The 20,986-nt window shown below is 42.0% G+C and overlaps 2 protein-coding genes across 2 annotated transcripts; both read left to right on the top strand.

Moving 5' to 3' along the window:
• Positions 1–4: 4 nt before the first annotated feature.
• espl1 (extra spindle pole bodies like 1, separase) lies at positions 5–13,894 on the top strand. Its single transcript, XM_075460899.1, has 32 exons — positions 5–794; positions 939–1,043; positions 1,305–1,607; positions 1,687–2,436; positions 2,553–2,645; positions 2,763–2,874; positions 3,007–3,134; positions 3,322–3,515; positions 3,625–3,867; positions 4,014–4,158; positions 4,323–4,482; positions 4,588–4,727; positions 5,045–5,179; positions 5,280–5,396; positions 5,477–5,648; positions 5,782–5,916; positions 6,005–6,161; positions 6,323–6,432; positions 6,707–7,860; positions 8,117–8,528; positions 8,764–8,895; positions 9,006–9,219; positions 9,309–9,514; positions 9,776–9,903; positions 11,229–11,351; positions 11,511–11,660; positions 11,751–11,918; positions 12,061–12,165; positions 12,283–12,398; positions 12,517–12,600; positions 13,038–13,202; positions 13,452–13,894. Exons 2-32 carry the CDS (start codon positions 963–965, stop codon positions 13,651–13,653), a joined length of 6,534 nt encoding a protein of 2,177 aa, XP_075317014.1. The 5' UTR covers positions 5–794; positions 939–962; the 3' UTR covers positions 13,654–13,894.
• A 2,330-nt stretch (positions 13,895–16,224) lies between these two features.
• Positions 16,225–19,290, top strand: pfdn5 (prefoldin 5). The gene is made up of 6 exons (XM_075462106.1): positions 16,225–16,323; positions 16,578–16,680; positions 16,936–16,967; positions 17,454–17,528; positions 17,644–17,749; positions 19,008–19,290. Exons 1-6 carry the CDS (start codon positions 16,258–16,260, stop codon positions 19,091–19,093), a joined length of 468 nt encoding a protein of 155 aa, XP_075318221.1. The 5' UTR covers positions 16,225–16,257; the 3' UTR covers positions 19,094–19,290.
• Positions 19,291–20,986: the final 1,696 nt, after the last annotated feature.

Raw genomic sequence — 20,986 nt, 5'->3', positions numbered from 1 at the left:
GCAGCTCAACCAAAGCTAAATTATTAGATTTCAGTTAAAAATATATCTTGATCAACACTTTTTCAAGGTGCATGTAAGCCATGAGGTGGACCTATCTTTTAGGTAAGTGTGTCACATTTGTTATCTTGTACTTCTTGCCCTTTTACCCCTTGTCAAATTTGTTGATGCTTACTTGTTACTTATACAGTGAGTCCACTGAACATTTTCAAAATTACTGAATGAAGCTACTCAAATGAGTTTTGAATTCTTTAAAGTTAAAAAGTTAAACAAATTAAATCAGTGTCAAGCTTACTTTAGAACCAATATGGGGTTTTAAGTGCCTCTGTTATATAGAAGGCAAAAATGTATTTGAATCTGATAAATTTTGACTTATCTCTAACAGGGACAGAGACAACAATGTGACAGCACCATTGAGACTCAAAAGTACAAATTGTAAAAAGAAATAGAATAAGAATTAATTTGTGTCCCTTTAATTAATTGAGAATGAGCTTCCAGTGCGATTATTACAATCATGCACAATTATCCATGTTTTTTGTTTCGTTTCAAGGTAGGGCGTGGAATAAAAACTATGATACCCACAAGCCCTTGTGTTTCCGTCTGAAGCGGATGTGCTATCCGATTGGCTAGCAAAGATGTTTCAAAAAACAGTGCGCGGGGCGAAGTTCGGGAATTGAACACCATTTGAACTTAAACATTTAGTTATAACCGCTCCTCAAACGGTTATCATGTGGACTCAATTGGCCGGATTTTTGCCGTAAAGAAAGTATTTTTACCACAAACGTCGAGCGCTTCAAGTAAGTTCCACTTAAGTCTTAAATACCACTTTGTAAATGTTAAACCCTCAGCGTCATACCGTGGTTGACGTTTCATAAACACGCTAAGCCGAGCCACTGTATCTAAGTTAAACTGTAACCTAATTTATATTTTCTTTTTTTAAGAGCGTATCTTCTACAGCTGTAAACATGAAGTGTTTGAAAGTGGACGAATACATCAAACGGACCGCCTCTGCTGAAGAGACAGGGACTTTATTTCAAGAATTAGAGGTGAGCAGGATCGCAGTTTCATTAGCAACTCTCATCTATTCGCAACAACTTTAGAAGTTCAAATTGTTGTACTGATCTGAGAACACTTACTTACAATTTTGGCTATTTTATGACATTTAACCATGAATTTAATGCCTCAATGGGCCAAGCCCAGTTAGCTTGGTATAGTATTGGGTATGCTTTGAGTAGCTTTCAGATGTGCATTAACTTTCTCGCATTATACACAAATTCAAAGTCTGTTATATTTACATTGTTTTTCAGAAGTATGTCAAGACACAACCTGGACTTCAGGGGCGGACACTGTGTGACAGAGTTATCAGAGCCTGTAACCATCAACTTGGAGTTGGATCTCCAGACGTTGATCATATCAGTCAGTTAGTAAAGCTGGTTGAGCTTTCTCTTCATGGCTATGATATCTCCTCAGAGCGTGTGGTTCAGGGCAGTACATTGTACATGGAAAAGATTATTTTCCATATCATCAAGAAGCTGAGCTCCCTAGAGGTTCATACACAATGCAGCCATGTTGTTGGGTTGCTTTACAACAGGCTTTCCACAGCACAACAGGTACGTGTCTTTTACTGTGTATCTAACAGCTACATTGCATTATTCCTGTCAGCTTTTAATTGGTCTGTATGATCTGTAGGTTCAAGAAGATTACAGTGTTCTTGTCCGGAGCTGCTTCTCTGTGCTTTGGAACGGACTATCGGCTGCCAAGGAGAAGAAAATTTTGAATCATCGGGACAAATTGTGCAGCCAGATGCAAGCGTTGAGCTTCCTCTTGTTGTTGGACACTGAAACCTCAGGTCCCTCTTTCTCTAAAGCACCGATTTTCACAGAGGATGCCGTTAATGAGTTTGAGCGAAGCTGTGGAGCAGTGACAAAGGAAGATGCTTCTTTTTTTCTCCAGGAAATGAACACGCTTCTTTGCAAATGTTTTACTGGTTATCGTGAGGGGGGGGTGTTCAAGCAGCGTTTAGCAGCATCAAGCTTTTATGTGTTCTCTGAAATGGGGCTGCTTACAATGAAGATGCTTTGCAAGGCCAACCAGCACACCATGGCTGCCACCTTCTTGAACGAGATGGAAAGCAAGTTTTTAGACTGTGTGAGCTCTCAATGTACACCGCTAGTGCTTGGAAAATGGGTCGTAAAAATTAACGCGGCCATAAAGGCTGGCAAAGAGAGTGGCCAGGCTTTAACAGCGTGTGCTAGGATCTTGAGGTCTCTCTCAGCCGATCTGAGCAGCAGAGAGGTCCACGCAGTTCTCGAAGGTTGTAGTCAAGTTGTTTGGGCTGTTGAAAGTGGGCAAACAAAGGGATTAGGTGGACCAGTGCTGCTGGCTCTGTTTTCTTTTCTTGAGGAGTACCAAGAACTGATAATGAAGACCCTTAAAAAGGTTAGTTTGGCCCCCGAAGACAAAAAAAACTTTCCTTGGAATGGAGAATTCTTCTTACTAATTGTTGGTTGCTTGTTTGTTTTTTTTTTTTTCCAATTTTCTTTTCACCTTCCTAGACTTCAACAGAGGGTGGTAGACTACAGCAGGCTCTTTGCTACAGTATTTACCAAAGCTTTGTATGTGCTTATGATAGCATGATCTCATCACAGGTGAGACTGCCTCTGTTGAGTGCACTTTTTTTTTTTGATGACCACTACCGTATTGAATGAAACCGGCTTCTAATTGTAATTCAGTTTTTATTACTGACGGTGATGTGTCGCACCTAGCTGGAGAACAGTGACACCTTGGACAGAGTTCTGCTCTACTGCCAGGCCACAGCTGGACTGCTGATGACCGAACTTCACAAGCTGTCTAATGAAAACCTCCTCATCAAAGCAGGTGATTTGCATTGTGTGTTATCAATGTCCGCAGGGTAATTGAGTGGATCTGTAAGTTTCTGTAATTGTGGGGGCAATGCAGATTTTAAATGTTTTCTGATTCTAATCTTTGTCTTGGCTGTTTGCCTTGCAGTGATTGCTGTGAGCAACTTGACCTGTGGGCTGTACAACCGACGCCTCTATGATCAGGCCCTCACGCTGGTTGAGATTCTCTGCAAGGATCTATGCAAGAACCGTCCGGTCTCACTGTCTGTTGATAGAGTAAGTTTGTTAGATTTTTGTTGTTGTGGTGGAGGAAGGTCAGTGTTAACATTTGCTGATCTTTAGATTTGGGATCAATTGTACATTCAAAAGCTCCTGCTGGAGAAACTAAGTTTTGTGGTAGTTTGTGTTATTCTTCACAGTTTGTTGGTTTGTGATCAATATCATCTATATTGTTATCATCCAGTTGAGTCGTCCCTTCATGCTGGCTGTGCAAACTTCACGCCGGACCGGCAAATTGGATGGAGCTTTAGATTGGGTGATCTTCTGGCTGAAGGCTCTTGGGGACAAGATCACTACTCACATGGCTGAACCAGTTTCTCTTTGGGTGAAAACAAAGACTGATGCAGCTCGCGACTCTGACGAGGACATAAGACTCCGGTACAAATAAGTAATCGTGAAGGGGATAGAGATTCACTTATGTTTGTGTTTTGCGGATTATTATTGAATTAAACTCCTTTTTGTCTTGTGCTGCCATGTCGTGGAGCAGGACGTTGCGCGATGGTTTTGGTCCCGATGTCCCTGATGAGCGAGTGATGCTCAGTCTTTTGGAGGAGGAGTTGCGTGCCTATAAGGAGCTGGCGAGGGACACGGCCCAGGAGCGTTACAACACTCTCTGTGATCTGTTGGACATCTGCCATGAGGAGAGTTCTCACACCCATCTACGTGCCGTTTACCTATGCGAAATGGCCCAAGTTGTGTGCTTCCAGGATTTCAGTGAACAGACTGACTGGTAATTACATTTATTTACCTGATATACGTCTCAACTATGCAGTTGGGGTGCAACCGAATTTTATTTTAAAGGGTGATGCCAAATGATTGGGTTTTATTTGGCACCGTGCAAGGTCAACATTGTTGTTGTGGTTTCTGACTCTGCAGCATGGCAGTGGATTTCACCCACGAAGCTTTACGACTTCTTGATGACGAACCTGAAACTCCAGAGAATGCTGACAGACTGAAGGATGACAAAGCCCATGCTTTACTTTGGCTTTATATCTGCACTCTGGAGAAGAATCTCCAGGAGGTGATCTTTTTAAAGATGTTTTTTAAGTTGTATTGACAGTACGTTACTTGAAGATAGAATTACATTCAGGAGTTAAATGAGAAGCGTAGCTGGTAAATCTGCCGCTGTCTGGAATCAAGCCTTGCTTTCATACTAATCAAATGTGGTGTCGTGTTTCTGGCCAGGCCATTGAGAGTGATAGAAAACGGAGAGAGCTGCGGGAGCAGACGCAGCCTGTGGCCGATCCAATAGGCAGCAATGATTTTGATTATGAAAACAAACAGAAGACGCAGGACAGCACTCTGGTGTATGAGGGCCTCCATTTCAACCTGGCTTCAGAAAACAGTAGGAATGCCGTTTTTCATTCAATCGCCTATCACATCGTAGACATCTGACATTTGTTGAGCATAAATCATTTATCACTTGTTAACAATTTCTTTCTTTCCTAAGAGTTGTGTCTGCCATTGGAAAAAGCTCTGGCTATGTGGTCTGCTCTTTTCAAGAGTAAAGCCGTGCCCTCTGTCAGGAATACTAAACAGACCTGCAGCTCCATTGCTATGGCTGCAGCTCTCTTCAGACTCATGGGAAAGGTAGAAACATCGAATGTGTGAAAGCTATTTCATGTGGTCCCATTTGGGTGGTTTAAGTTTTGCTTGTCGGTTACAAAATATATATATATTTTTTCCCTTACGAAATATGTAACCACTTCTTGTGAATCATAAAGTGTTTTATTTACTGGAGATGTGCACTTTAATTTAAATCTAATGTGTTGCAAGGAATAGTTTTACATGTTTGACCGTTATTCTATGGGACATACCAATTATCATCTGATGTATACGAGAGCAGGAGATGTGATTGACCATTTGCATTTGTCTAATTTAGCAAATCCCATTTGACTTTTATCTAGCCTTTGAAAGCTTTGAAAGCTTACCAACTTGGGATTGGATTTTCCCGTGAACTTGCCGACGCTCGGAGTTGTGCTAGTTCACTCTGTCAATCAGCCAGCATTCTCCTGGATATGGGCAGCCCTGAATTAGCTCTGGTAATTCACTTTTCAAAAGGTTGAGCTCGGTAAAGACGGTGTATCTCACTTCCGTTCTGTGATTTCATGGAATTGCTGTTTTTTAACCTATTGTTTTTAGGCTCAGCTGGACGAGGCGGAGAAAATGCTAACTTCAGATACCACAGATGAGGGACCTTCTGCTCTCTCAGTGCTGGTCATCTTATTGAAGGCTCAGTACTTCTACAGCATAGGACAGGTATGTAGCCGCATGTTAACACGTCTGCTTGTATAATTTCTCACATCGTGGCGCTGACCTTGTGTTTGGCCATATTTCAGGTTGACTGTGGCGTGCCTTATCTGTGTGAGGTGCTGAAAGAAGTAAATGATCAGAAGCAGTCAAAGAGCTGGTACCTGCTGCGTGCGCGGACTCTCCAGACCTGCAGCTCCTATCTGAATTTGGACACGGCTCAGCTGCCGCAGGCCCAGCGAAGCCGCATCACGCAGCATGGTTAGCGTTTTCATTTGCAACGCTTCACCACTTCACCCTTTACCCATGTAGCTTTGTATTTCTAATTTACAGTGTGTGGGTGCCGATGTAACATTTTCAGTTCTAAGAGACGGCCTGTTTTTGTATGTCTTAGGTATTAAAAGTCCTGACGCTGCCCTTTATGAGAGTTTGAAGCTTTTTTGCAGCCTGCTTGTCACTTTAGTTGGAAAGGGCTTGTACGGCAACAGCAGCAGCAGCAGCAACTCAGAAGTCCACTTCGTCTACCAAGGTGTGTTTGTCCCACATTCTAAATCTGTTGCTTGTCTTTGTGCTTTATGTTGGGATGTGTCTTTGACCCTGTTTTGATCTGTGAGCAGGAGACAACCTGCTGCTAAAGTGGCAGCTGCTTTCAGAGGTGCTGAATTGCTCTGTGAAGGTGGTGGCTTTACTGAGCAGCAGCGGGGCCATCAATGACGCCAGACTTCAATGCTTAGAAGCCCTGAAATTGGCCATCAAGCTTCAAGCGCTTAGCCAGTATGTACATGTCCTGGTTGAAATGGAATTACCTATGCAGGCTCCAAATTTCATTGGGTTTAACATAACTGATTATGTTAATGTCAAGTTTCGGTTAATTTGACACAATTTTTGTCAGCAATGTGATTTTCTTCTTCCTTCTTTTTTTGCGTTTGTTTTAGATGTGCCGAGCTGCTGGTGATCAAAGCGGAGCTGGAGCTGATGCAGGGGGAGAGAGAAGAAAGTAGAACAGATTTAGACATCGTCAAAAACCTTCTGGAGCACTGCACAGGTTTGTGAATGCTCTCATACGTCAGTTCAAATAGAGTTTGAGCGATAGTTGATTGTTTATATGTGGATTTCATTCCAATTATATTGGGATCTGATTATAGTTGACCTGTTGCTTTTTAAGGTAGAAATGCCATTGAAAATGTGTTATTACATGAATTGTGCATACATTTGGCATATCATCTCTTTGTATCAAGATAAGGATTTATTTTGGACCGTCAGCCCTTTCGAGTATAACTTTGAATTAGTTTACCCCCTTTCTTCTATCTGTGCTTAAGATTTTTCTGATCAGGTTCCTAAGGCAGATGTGAAAATCAAACCAAGAAAAGGTCGTCCAGCTCAGAGACCTCAGTCTCCCCTGCCAACCATGGAGGATGATTTAAAGGACATCCTGAGCACCAGGTGGCTTGCCAAAGAACCTGTAATGAAGGACCTGGCCTGCTCCCCACCTCTCAAAGATCAGCCTCGCCGCTGGCTCTCCTCCCTGACACATGAACCCGACTGTCTTTGCCCGTGCTGCTCTGAGCCTTGTTTGGGTCGTGCCACCGCTTGTTGGGCAGCTGTACAGGGTGACCTGGTTCTTCAGCTGGATCCCAGTGACATAAGCGTCAGTTCCAAACTTCATTGGGCAGCTTTATTCCGCTCTAAAACTACTACCACTCGGCTTAAATACAAGTTGGCAGAGCTCTTCCCTCCCTGTGACCCTGCCAAAGGCATGCCTAAACCCTCCCTGATGCAAGATGTGGTGGGCCATGTGTACCTGAGGATGGCCCAGACTGGTCTGGAAACAAGGCTTGACAAGGTCTGTGGTATATGGAAAATACTGGAAGCTGGCTTAGCGTTTGTTGAGTCTACACCTTCTCCTGTCCTAAAGCCTGTAAAAGCAGGCCTAATGGCAACCAAGGCCATAGCAGTGCTGATTATCTTGGCTTCCAAGAACGGCTGCAACCCAGAGGAACTCTTCTCAAATGTTTGGACTTGGAATGCACCAAAAGAGTGTAAAGTAATAACATCAGAACACAAAACAGCCCCTCCCCCAGCCATACTTAAAAAGCCTAAATCTTCCATCAAAAACACAGATATTGCTGACCAAAGAAAGGAAGTAACGAAAGTCAAAGCTGTCAAAGTTGTCAAGCCCAAGATTCGAGTGACAAGCTCCTCAACCAAAGAAAAGAGTCATGTTCCCATGACACCCGTAACAGCAAAGTCTAAATCTTCTATCAAAGACCATGGGTCATTTGACTTTAACACAGTGGTGCCAACCTTGACCTGCACTCCTGTTCAGATGAGGAAATGCCCCGCTTCAGTGCAGAAAGCACCGAGGACTGCCCCCAGGCTACAGTTTCATGTATATGAAGAGTCGTCACCAGTTCAGGGCAAAGCTCAGCGTGTGCCTGCGGCTCCAAAACGGACAAAGAAATCACGCTTCAAGGTAAGCGAATAGGTTTTGGTGATCTAGAAAAGATTCAGTACATTTTACTGTCTGAGAATTTGTCATCGTGACCCAGTCGGACAAGAAAAACGCACTCCAAATTCACAAATGCGTTATTCTTCATTCCTTTTAAGTCTTTGTAAGAAGAAAATTAGATGTATGAAATGAGTCCTTTAGAATCTTAAAGGCTGTCTTCATTTTCTAATGTAACAAAAAAAAAAAAATGTCTTATAGAAAAATTGCATTTTTAACACAGGTGGAATTTAGCGATGAGAGCGACTCGGAGGCTAATGCCCAAGCAGAGCTCAGAGTGAAGGCAGAGGTCACGAAAAAACGAACCACAAGAGGAGCGGGCCCCACTGCTAAAGCGGCCCCAGATCCACCTGCTGAGAAGGTGCCGCTCAAGAGGCAGACCAAGGGCAAAAAGAGCACCGCAGTACTTACTTCTACTTCTTCTGAGGATAATGACGCTTTGACCCGTCAGCCTGCCTCCACCAGAAGAGGAAGAACAAGAAAACTGCTGTCCAAAACAGAAGAGCCTATGGAGGATCCAGACACAATGAGGACCATCGAGGAGGAAACTAATGAAGTTCTTGACATGAGCATCGAGCTGCTGAGGACATCGGACACAGAGGCAGATAACAACCCAGCTGCAAGTAAAGACATCAGTATGTATTTTGTGCACACAGTGCTGAACTTAAAGAAACCTACATTATGTGCACTGATATGTTGAGTCTCTACCATGAATGACACCAGATGTGAGGCTGAAACATTTCAGAGTCCTCGTGTCCTGTGTAGTCGAGTCGTTTTTAAACTCCGTTTCAGAACATCACGATGGGCTTCTGGACATCCTGAAATAACCGTCGATGCAGTCTATAACAGAATTTCTCTTCTCTCACTTAGACATGGATTTTGAGGTGTTGCGGAGGGATATGCGTTGCAGCTCGCAGAGGGACGAGTTGGTTGCACTGAGGAGCACAGGCCAACTAAGAGGAGATCTACAGACCCACATTTCTCAGTCAGACAACAGCCCAGGTGAGCTGAACTCATGATGGGAGAATCATATGTGATGTCAATATCCAAATAACCTCAGATAAAAAGTTCTGGATTTGGGTTTATTGATCACTTCTTTTTTTCTTTCTCAGACAATCTCTCTCTGATGGATGTTCAGCTGCTGCTCCGCTCAGCCTGGCTGACTCTTCAGCACTTCCCCTGTCCCACTACCCATCCGACCCTCTCTGCTCTTCTTGCCTTGACCCTGGGACAGCAGGACCCCGTTACCACAGCAATGCTGCACGCCCAGTCCTTGGGAGTCACAAGTCGCCATCGCACTATTCGGCATTTATCCAGTTCTCTCCAGTAAGCCCATGATTTTCCACTCACCCTTTTGTCTTTGCCGATATATTTTGGACATTCGATCACTCGGTTGACATCTGCCACTCTGACAGAAAGCTGAAAAAGGCATCCAGTGAGCTCGCCGGCAAGATGGATGCTTTGAGTCTGAATGAGCCCGACGGCACCGAGTCCATCACTTCCACTGAGCAGAGGTTGTCTCAAATGAGGGACATCTTCTCCTTTCCGACCGCTGACCCTTCATCTTTCCCCCAGAACCACTGCCAAGAGTTTATGCAACAAATTCAACAACTTCCTCCAGGTAAAGATGGCACATTTCCACGTTGGATTCCTTTAAAAATGTATTGATAGTGATCGACAGTGACGTTGTTGTTGGTTATTTCTTTTTCTGGGGTTATTTCTGCTGCTACGGTTATGGCACCTTGTGGGGCTTAAATTAGTTCTGTTCATTGTTGCACTTCGATGGTTCAATGCTTGAACAAACCAAAAGAAGAAATGGATTTGTACCACAGTAGTGTCATGTTTCTTTGTCCTGTGCATCCTTTTACCCTTTCCTGCACAGGAGTGACCGTGTGTATGATGTCTGTGCTCGGGGTGAAACCGGGGGAAACGGGAGACGGCGTTATACTGTCGCGTCTTGAGAAGGATTCCGCCCCTGTCACTCTTCACATCTCCACATCGAAACAGCAGGTGAAGGGTGGTACTGTGAAAGCCCTGAGCAGTCCCTCATTTTTTTTATTTCAAATCTTTTTTATTATTATTTCCACGATGAATATACAAGTAACAATGATACATTGAAGATGAGTATCTCAACAATAACAAAAATAACCTCCACAAAACAACCCCAAGGTTGGGCTCGTGTAATTCTAAATGGTATCAAAGTTTTGTAAAAAATCAACATTTACATATAAGGAAAAAAAAAAAAAGATTTACAGAAATCTTGAGGTAGAACATTGACCCAACCTGCCCACCCACTCACCCCCAATCCCCTATCCCCACCCTCAGTCTTAAAAGAGGTTAAAGCAATACTATGTAACATTTCTACCTTAAAATAACAGCTTGAAAAAAAATTGTGTGGCTAGAATGAGTTTTAATATTACGATTGGCCTGTCTCCTATGCCCTTCGGGGGTCTGAGTTGGAAAAACTGCGCTATGTAACTTTGCTGGAGCGGCCCGGGAGCTGAGCGGAAGTACTTCGACTTGCTTTCTGGCACACCTACCGCAAAAACAAATAGACCCCTCTCACGCTCCCAGGTACATTTGATTACTCTTACCTTCTCGGTCGACATAGCTTGCACCTTCTGACTCCTCGCCGGTTCGTCAACAAACGTGAAACGTGAAAGCGAAAGGGTGTTGTATTTACAACAGTGTAACCTTATATTACCTCCAAGCCTGTAGGGGGAGCTCCAGAGTGGGCTTTTTGAGAAGTTACATTGTATCGCTTTAAGTAAAGGGCACACAAAAAGAAGAAAACAAGAGAGTGAATTTTGCTTGAATTAAAAGTAGTTGGCCGGCTTATTAAAATCAAAACTTTGAGCTACTTGAATGTCAAGGGTTCACAATATTCACTCATGTCATCTATGCCGTGTAAGAATCATGAAAATAGGTCAGAAAGGATTGCCAGGTCGTCCCTCATTTTTTATATATATATATATATATTTTGTTTCCAGACTTTCTCGTAATCTTTTAAAGGGGTAAGGCTCTAGGGTGGCTCTAACTTCTGTTCAGCACTGAAGATAGTTCTACATAAGACTGACATTCATTCAGCGCGAGAGAATCTAAAAGTAGATCTGAAAATGACACACAGTGACAAACATAGAGAGGGTATTTATTAAATTAATACATTTAACATTTAACTGGATTTACAATTCATGCCTCAAAAGGAGACTAAATCTGTATGATGGCCCAAAAAGATACATTTGTAAGAACTTTGTCCGATACGTTTAAGGTTGATTTTTGTGACTGTTTTCATCATTTTCATTTGAGAAAACTCTGACTGTCTCTGTGTTATGCAGCACAACATTAGCAGGCTGGTGCAGGAGATGGATAGTATTCTGATGGAGCAAAAGGTGGTGAGCTGCGTGGCCGAGAAAGCGAAGTGGTGGGAAGGTCGATGGGCTCTCGACTGTCGACTTGAGGTAAGTGATACAGAGAGAACATTGATGGGGAGAGCAGGGGGTTGTGATACCCTCACCCGGACAAACATGGAAATTAGATTTTCACGAGCAGCCCATTTACGCTAAAATTTTGGCTGATGAAATGTCACATGAAAGTTGAAACGCACTGCCATCTTTCAGCGACTGTTGATGGAAATGGAGGGGGTGCTCGGATGCTGGAAGAGCCTTCTTCTACCCCTTTCATCGGATCCTAAGCTCTCCACACAGGCTCGGCAACTTTACAAGGCCTTATCTGCAAAAGGAGTGACAGCCAGTGAGGAGATGCTGAAGGTATGTCTTTTGCCTTATAGACCCTCAGCATCGACCTCGAGAAAAGAACAACAAGCAGACAGCCTCTAAAATGTCTGATTTGTCTGTTAGGCTGTGCTTTCTGCATCTCCTGTGCTCTCTGGGGAAGATCGTAAAAGTCTCGCAAAAGGACTTTGTCCCCGGTGGGACAGCGAGTGTGATCAACTCCTCCATACAGCGATGTCCCAGCTCGCAGACAGAGAAGAGCCCCAAAGTCACACGGTTCTAATCCTGGACAAGGTTGGTTTCATCATCTCCGTGTAATGCTGAGCTCTCCGGTAGAGGGAGACGCACAGCTGACTGCAAAAGTGCAATTCCAGTTTTATTTGTGCGTTTGGAAAATGTTTCGTGCTTATCGGCCTCTGTTCTGTGTTTGATGCAGTACCTTCAGAAGTTACCATGGGAGAGCATGTCCACCTTAAGGCCGCACTCTGTGAGCCGAATGCCTTCTTTGCAGTCCCTGCTTGGACTGAGTGTTCAGAAAGAGGTAAGATTCAGCTCCAGGACCGTCCCGGTACGGCCCGCGGTGCTCGTATACTTAGCTTCCTAACAGTTGGGTTCAGTTGCTCGGATGATAAATCACTGATTGAATTTTCCCTGTCAGACTGCCTCGGACTCCGTCCTGAAGCACGGTGTGAATCCGAAGAAAGTGTTTTATGTGCTGGACCCCGATGCCAATTTAAGAAACGCCCAGGATCGATTCAAGGAGTGGTTTTGCAGGTGGGGCAAGTAATCCGTTAAACCAGTTTCTGTTTTTGTTTTTTGTTTTTTTTGCATGCGCTTGTATGTCGCGGGTTCATCATCTTTCCCGTTTACTTAAAAATCGTTCTCGCCAAAGTAAACCGGAGTGGCAAGGTGTGTGTGGAGTCGCTCCTGATGTGGGTCAACTACAAGAAGCTGTTGCAACCAAGGATTTATACATGTGAGTTTGAGATGAAGTAATTTTCTACTAACATTCAAATCAGCTTTAACAAATAAAGGAATACGGAAAAGGACCGTACTTGGACCGATTTTCACTGTATTGTTGATTTAATTTTATACGATTTCGATTCTCCTTTATCCATTAACAGCAATGACAAAAGACATGTAAAAAGTTTTCAGACCATCTGTCAATCGGACACATCGGTTGGTGTTTCAGCACTATACTGCCTGAAGCTTTGCATTTAGCGCCATGCTGGAATCGCTTTGAGGCAACCTTTAGCTTTTAAATGGCACTGCCAGGCCAGACTGGAATCCTTATGCCTTTTAAAGCTTAAACTCCGATGACTTGATTTTCACAATATGTTATTGTTCAGAGTGACTGAACACATTGAACCAAATAACGGGTGTAAAGTCTAAACTTCTCCGTCCATGTTTCAGTTACGTGGGCCACGGCGCAGGTGCAAGGTTCCTGGACAGCCAGTCGGTCCTCAAACAGCGGATGAGAGCCGCCTCTTTGCTGTTCGGCTGCAGCAGCGCTGCTCTGGCTGTGCGAGGCAATCAGGAGGGACAAGGAATCGTTCTTAACTACCTCATAGCGGGCTGGTGAGATCTGTCACGTTTTGTCATTTTGTTTGTGTACATGTCCGACACTATCATCAGATCCTGGTGAAGTTTGTATAGTCGATCATTAAAAGCCATCTCCATCTCGGTGCATCTCAGCAGGAAAAATGTATAGAATGTTTTTTCCAAAAGTAATTAATTTGTTCCACTTGACATGGATTGTCCCATCTGATCAGTCTGCTGTGGTGTCTGTCATGAAGGTTGTTTTTGTTTATTTGTTTGTTTTTCTAGCCCTTTCATTTTGGGCAACTTGTGGGATGTTACGGATCGGGATATTGATCGCTTCACTAAAGCGCTGCTGGAGTCATGGTTGTCTGCTGAGTCCGGAGTGCCTCTGCTGGAGTTCATGGGTCCATCGCGTCAGGCCACAAACCTTAAACACCTCATAGGAGCCGCGCCGGTGGTCTACGGTCTACCAATTCACCTGCAATAAGACTGAAAGTCTGAAACTTTGAAGCGACGACAGCGTCTACATTTTATTGTTTTCCAGCACAAGCTGAAAGTAGTGCTTAATACATTTAAGCGCCCACATTGAGGATGTGACTTAATACAGCATCTTTATCTTTATCTTTATTTAAGACAGTGTTGAAGTTTTAAACAGTTTTTTAACATTGTGAATGATTTCAAATGGTGTGTGATGTTTTTAACTTTGAATACCTCAGTTTTTGAATAAACAAGCTCGCACTTTCATTGCTCGCCTCATCTCTTTGCTCTTTTGTTCTGCCGCTCGTGAACCAGAAGTTGTTCACAGCAAAATATGAAAAAAAGGGTCCTGAAATGCACCCAGAGGGGAGAGGATTCCTGTCAAAGGAACTATTTGCTAGGATACACTAGTGTCTCTTTTATGGAAGTATTGTTCTTTTTAAATTGAATTAAAGGTACATTTCTTTTTCATGAACAGATTTAATGCTCGTGTTACGCAAATCACCTAAGTGTTACATTGCACCTAAAGATTGTTGTTGGTGGTTTAAAACGACGCTCTGAAGGAAGGATGTCTACTTTTGTGAAAAGCCTCTTGCCTCATTTCTCCCTTTGCTTGCATCTATGTTGGATAACTAGGATTAATCGAGGAGTGGAGTGTGTGCAAATTGGGAAATGAGCTCCAGGTCAAGTCGTGTTGGGGAGATGATTCAGAGATGGGGCTCAAAGGCTGAGACGTGTTGTGAAATGTATTGCCAGCATCTGGGAAAAGACTGAAGTTAAATCCTTTTTTTCCACATGTTCTCAAGAGACTCGAGCAGGCATGGAGGAGCTGATAACAAATGAAGCAGTCATTCGTAATGGATGGTAACAGATTGAATGCTCTAAAACAGGGGTGTCGAACTGATCCCGTGAAAGGGCCGGTGTGGCTGCAGGTTGTTCCAACCCTGCAGCAGCACAGCTGACTTGTTTAATTCAATCAACTGAACTGTCTGCACTGAAGGTCTTAAAGGGATCGTTTGCGTCTTTTGACATGAAGCTGTATGACATCCCATACAAGCAATATCATTTATTAAATTTGACTTGCCCCCTGCTGCGTCCTGTGAGCCGAGTTCCAGCCTCGTTTTGGCGTTGACGAAGGTAGACCGACTAGTTGGCTGGGGCCACAAAAATAAAGCGTTTTGCTTCTCAAAACAATATGCATTCAAAAGAGTAATGCATTTGCATCAAAATCGTTCATCCAGTAGTGATACAAAGTTAGAGAGAAAATAGCGCCAAGCGATTGTGAGATCTGACTCTTTCTGGATGAACGATTTGGTGATGCAAATGCATTACTCTTTTGAACGCATATTGTTTTGAGTCAGCCAACTAGCCGGACTACCTTCGTCAACGCCAAAACGAGGCCGGAACTCGGCTCACAGGACGCAGCAGGGGGTAAGTCCAATTTAATAAATTATATTGCTAATATGGGATGTCATACAGCTTCATGTGAAAAGAGGCGAACTATGCCTTTAACCATTTCAGTTGATTGAATGAAACAAGTCAGCTGTGCTGCTGCAGGGTTGGAACAACAACCTACAGCCATACCGGCCCTTTCACGGATCAGTTTGACACCCCTGCTCTAAGGCTACAAAAGGTCCTACAGCTCAAATTTCATCAGGAGTTAATTTTATATTTGAGTGTGAATGGTGTAGGGACATTTAAATGTAGCATCGGCTGTAATTTGAGAGAATGTCTGCAAAGTTTGAGTTTTAAGTTCTAAAAGTTTTCATATTTCATGTTTATAAAATAAGTCGGACTAAACAACAATTACTTTAAACACAGGGGCACGGAGTCCAAATTGCACAATTAACCAGGCACATGCCCACCTTTGGGTGTCTCATCTCTTGCTGGGTCGAACAGTAAACCATGAAAAACATGCAAGAAAATGCCACATTCGGATTGTGTTTTTGTTTTTTTCCCCAATCATTACTCACAATGACGTGTTAAAGCAATGAAGACTGGTGTTATCTGCAGAGAACAGATAGATTGTCCATTGATTTCTAGGAGTTCCCCCATTTCTCTGCTGCTACATCTGTGTATATTTCATGAATAAACTTAGCTGTTTCAGGTTTGTAAATCTGTTTGAGGCTTTAACTCCTTCAAGGTTTTTACAGTAACAGGTTTTTCATCACCGAAAATAGAACAACAGTGTGTGTGTCTATATACTTTGAGCCTACTTTGTAGGATTCTGCTCATGTTCCTGAACACACTTTTTTTTTATTGCCTTTATAATTGCATGCTAATGTCCCTTCTTTGTGTTTATCCTGGAGGTCTTTGAAGTATTTTCTTAATGATATGTAAGAACTGTTTATAATTCATGTGGGTTTTTTTTATTAAAAAAACAGTCTGACACAACTGTCAGATTACTGTTTCTTATCTGTAGTTGTATGAGTGAGCAGTAAAGAGTCATTTACCCAGATTTGAAAAGGATTAACAGCTGATTGAGAAACATAGCGTTGTTAAAGCGTCACCATAATTATGTCCACACGGGGGCAGTGTTTCGTACTAACGACTCCCCAGCTCCATCAACCGGAAGCACAACGCGAAAAAGGCCGTTTGTTATCACGCTTCCAATATGGCGGTGAATCTGACAGACCTCTCCCTGCCTCAGTTAGAGGGACTGAAAACCCAACTAGACCAGGTATGATATGTAACTTTACTATATATCTGCAACGGTTGTGTTCTTATAAGATGACTGTATGAGAGCAATAATCCAAGGGAAAACATGAGGGCGGGTTAGCTTGCTAACTAGCATACCTGACGCTAACGTAAGCTACATACAAGCTCCCATTTGTTTGTACCGCAGCAGTTCAACCTCGTTATAGCATTACACCATCGTTTGTTCACTGTGTGCATCTCTGAACTCTTCTGTGTTAACTTTCATGTTTCTTCCAGGAGGTTGAATTCCTGACGTCTTCGATAGGCCAGTTCAAAGTTGTCCAGACCAAATATGTTGAGGCAAAAGACAGTTTGAATATCCTGAACCAAAACAATAAAGGTGCGTGTTTCACCACTTAAACTGATTTTTGTTGTTGTTGTTGTTGATTTATTAATATAGCTGGCTCAAAAGCTTGGCATTCACACACTGGGTTCACACAGTATGGTTTACACAGTTTGGTCATAGTGAAATAGTTATTTCAAAAGTGCATTGAATTATTTGTTCAGAGTTGAGACATGAAAGTTCATGAAATCATCTTCTGTAGCTTAAATAGATTCCTTCTGACAGCCTCTTCTTTTCTCCTCTCACATACAGGAAAAGAATTGCTCGTGCCCCTCACCAGCTCTGTATCCTCATAACCCAGCGATCGTCCTGATTTACAAGTTTCTGGAAGCCCATTGAAATCATATTACATTATCACTGACATAAATAGCAGCTGAATGACACTAACTGTAATGAGTGTTTCCGTCACCGTTCCTGATGTTTCCTGTTCATCTTTAGGTGTTTAGCTGTTAACCAACGACTTAAGTATCAGATGACATCAACATCATGGACTTTTTTGCAACGTGCAGTACCACAGCACGACTTAAAACACACTTTGATTTAACCCTAAATGACAAAAAGAGCCCAATAGTTATATTTGTCATATTTTCAGCATAAAGACATTGGTCAAAGATGCTTATACCCCAATATGAATGTATAGTTAACATGATGGTGAATGCTCTGTGAAGAGGGACAGCAAACATTCACATTGTCTTCTGCAGTGTCCATTAGAAGATGTCATGTGCCTCTCCAGATCTGTTTTGTTGTCCTTAAGCATGGCTTCCTCTCAGATGTATGTCCCTGGAACATTAAATGATGTGGAGCATGTCTTAGTGGATGTGGGGACAGGATATTATGTTGAAAAGGTAACAATTTAGTCTTCGAAAGCCTGTGTTTATGTGGCAAACTACTAAGTTGAGATTTACACAACATAAGTCCTCATGTATTTTTATCCTGCATGACTTGTATTTGTTTCTGTAGAATGTGAACGACTCAAAGGCATTCTTCAAGCGCAAAATAGACTTCCTCACAAAGCAGATAGAGAAAATTCAGCCAGCTCTTCAGGAAAAACATGCCATGAAACAAGGTAAGAAAAACACATTTTCTACGGTACTTGTTTTACTATTTCTCATCATATTCTGCTGTGAAAAGCAATATATCCTGATGTTATAATTCCCACTATCTTTTTACCGATTTAATTCCTTTACATGGCAAATTATTGTTCCATGGGATATTTCAAACTATTTTTTTTTTTTTTTTTGTGGCCTCTTGATTCAGTTCAGTTCTTTGTGCTGGATTTTACAGGCTATTGAGGATTATTTAATCTGTCTCAGAGAAACCTAATGCAGCACCGTCGGTGTCCTTCTGGATTTATTCTCTGAACACATTAAACTAATTTTAAACCATATAAATATCCGGGGCTGTTTGTCTCACATAAGACACATTTAAAAAGAAGCTGACCTCAATCGCTTTCCACTTGCTGCATATGGATTAAGAATACATTAGTCGGAGTTCAAATGAATAAAAAAGATAGCAACACATTAGGTTGGCAACATGGATTAATAAGATAATTATGGGACACAAACCTTTGGGGTAAATTTCCATCAAATTTCAATGCAAGCAAAGCTAATTCAACACACCGCTCTTGCTTAGCGTCACAATGTCCAGTGTACATAGACTCTTAATGAAGGCCCAGATGAGCCAGAACATTAGAATAATCGACATATTGGCGCAAGAGCAGTTCGTAGCACTCTCCCTTTTTTTATGTTTAAACTGCAATGCAACCTCCCTCCAATTCAATTCCATCTGAGAGATCTGAATGGGTGAATATCCCTTTTAAATTTGTATTCAAACAAAAAAAGAAGTCATTGGTCAATTTGACCCAGCTCAAATTAGAAAGCATGTCTTGCACCGAGAGCCTAAAGAGGCTAAAGCACATGCAGCACCTAAAGGATGCCATGGAGGGGTAAAAATGTCAGTTCATTAATGCTCAAATGAGGATGTAATTGGAGCTTTGCCAGCTCAACTGTGATGGGGAAAAGGAGCCACATTTGTTCGAGAAATTAGTTATCTCAAGGCCTCGACTTTATGAAACAGATCTGCAAAATGAGGGATGGCCCGCGGAACATGAAAACACTGCTAATCTTTCGTAAAGCCAGCGTTGGTTGTAAGTTTTGGAGGGTTGAAAGTGCCATTTTAGTTAATCTGTGATTTAGGTGCCATAAAATGTGTTAACTTAAGATATTTTCATTTAATTTAATGGTGGTATTTGAAGCAATAAGTGGCTTTTAGTGAAGACCATATTAGATGCATATCTACTTCATACACTGTGTTCTCTCTTGCAGCTGTGGTTGAAGTAATGAACGTGAAGATCCAGCAGTTACAACAGAGCCAACAAGCATCACAGATGGTTGGAAGCACCAAGGCCTGATAACACAGTTAATTAAACTGAGCTTTTCATGACGGGCATTTTTAAGTTTGTGTCCACAAAAGACTAAATCTGAAATACAAAAACTTTGTTTCACGTAGGTTATTGTCACAATGAAGAAATAGTGTTGATCCGTTTTAAATGAATTGAATTGGGTGTCCAGTTAATTCTGAAAATTAAAGCTTTCACTATGGATACAAGTAGCAAAGTGTTTGTGGTTATTGTTTGTACATTACTGGGTTAATCTGACATTTCTGTTCTTGCTGGAGATGAAACATTTTGAAAATTAAAAGTAAACTTAATCCTCATCTGTGCAGTGTACAGGACCCCCTTCACTCAGAGGCGGGTTTTTATGTTTGTGTCAGATTATTTTTGGGTTGATATACTTTCTTTTAGCATCTCACTAATTTAGCTGCAGTTTTTAAACGAGTTAAAACCCGATTGTTTCAGCAAAATGAGCACAGGGTTATCTGAGCTGATGTCACAATCATTTCCTCAGTTTCATTATTTGTCCTTTTTGTTGGCAAACATTTAAACTCGTATGACCAACGCAGACGCATTGTGTCATCGAAGTTCACCTTGGCTAGTTTACATCACAAAGAAAGTGTAGGGAGTAGCAGGGCCTTGAATGAACTCTGTCTACACAATGACGAAGATGTAGTAGCATTCTCAGACAGCAGGCGCCAGATAGAGATTAGGATTGGGCCACATACACACAGAATGATATCAAGAGGTATAAGAAGATCTCACAAACTAAGGTCATTGGGAATTTCCGTGCATGCTGAAATGTACATGTCTCGGTGACGGTCTGTTCAACAAATTCCCCATAAGAGGCTACAAAGGTGAGTCCGACTCCTTTATATAGCTCATCGTGACCAAGGCCAGCCTCTGCAACGTGGAGCGAGAGGCCCAGTGGATACTTGTGCAGGGCCAGACATTACAATGGAAATTAAAACACAAATATTTATTCCACTTGGACACCTAACAATTTATCAGAGAGAGAGAGTTTTTTTTAAGATAAAATTAGAAATAAAGATGTGGTGTTCTCCCCAGGGTGTATAATTTGATAAACTATTAAAATAAAGCTTCCAATATTCAAGCAAATAGAACAAACAAAAGTTTCCGACTGAAAGCCGCAATTTATACAAACTGCTTCAGTAGTAAATAGTTTATTCAGTGCTTTTTAATTACAAGATGCAACAGTCTGTTATAGCAAATCAAAGAGCACACCATAAATCAGTTAAAATCAGATAAAAAGTGATGTGTTGAAGGAGAAGCTAACACACATGTACCAAACTATTCATGGTCTGAAATAAAACTCTGCTTACCAAGAGACAATAGAGTTAAAAAGAATTCCAAATTTTCCAAATTAGCCAGAAAACAAAGAGGGAGCGAGTAAAATTCTTGAGAGACTAAGTGCCTTGAGATGATTTTTGTTGGGATTTGGATTTGCTATATAGATAAAACTGAATTTAATTAGCTTGGGTTAATACAAGCAGAGTTATTGGTTAAAGCACATAGTGAGTGTGACACTCCAATATTAATAGGTGTAAAATAGAGAAATCCAAGTTTAGGTTAAGTGCTTGCTTTGAGAGTATTCAGTGTTGCATGTACAGTGTGTGGGGATGTCAGTGTTAAAGTTTTACAGTGTGCCTTTTGAATTTTTCTGGATTGTTAATGTTCTGCTTATTTAGTGTTTTTCAGAGTTTCTCTGGCTGAGGACTCTGTGGTTGTTAGCATTCATACAGAGGTAAGCAGATGTTCATCTAGCACAAAGTCGAGGCATGGCTGAAAGAATTAATGAAAGCTGGAGAGCCAATATTGATATGATCTATGAACTGTTCCAGGAGTTGTTTCTTACATTAAAGTGTTAATGCTGACATTCTCATGCCAGCA

Source organism: Odontesthes bonariensis, chromosome 3 (genome assembly GCF_027942865.1).
Source record: "Odontesthes bonariensis isolate fOdoBon6 chromosome 3, fOdoBon6.hap1, whole genome shotgun sequence".
Lineage (NCBI taxonomy): Eukaryota > Metazoa > Chordata > Actinopteri > Atheriniformes > Atherinopsidae > Odontesthes > Odontesthes bonariensis.
Note: the sequence above shows the minus strand (reverse complement) of the source record. Positions and strands in the feature narration are given on the sequence as shown.

What these genes read in the sequence shown, in the direction of transcription:
- espl1 (XM_075460899.1), top strand. Translation starts at nt 963, where the DNA reads ATGAAGTGTTTGAAAGTGGACGAATACATCAAACGGACCGCCTCTGCT. An exon ending in TGGAGAAGAATCTCCAGGAG is followed by an intron (nt 4,159 to 4,322) that starts GTGATCTTTTTA and finishes GTTTCTGGCCAG; the next exon opens with GCCATTGAGAGTGATAGAAA. An exon ending in TCTCCACATCGAAACAGCAG is followed by an intron (nt 9,904 to 11,228) that starts GTGAAGGGTGGT and finishes TGTGTTATGCAG; the next exon opens with CACAACATTAGCAGGCTGGT.
- pfdn5 (XM_075462106.1), top strand. Translation starts at nt 16,258, where the DNA reads ATGGCGGTGAATCTGACAGACCTCTCCCTGCCTCAGTTAGAGGGACTG. An exon ending in TGAAAACCCAACTAGACCAG is followed by an intron (nt 16,324 to 16,577) that starts GTATGATATGTA and finishes TGTTTCTTCCAG; the next exon opens with GAGGTTGAATTCCTGACGTC. An exon ending in AAAACATGCCATGAAACAAG is followed by an intron (nt 17,750 to 19,007) that starts GTAAGAAAAACA and finishes TCTCTCTTGCAG; the next exon opens with CTGTGGTTGAAGTAATGAAC.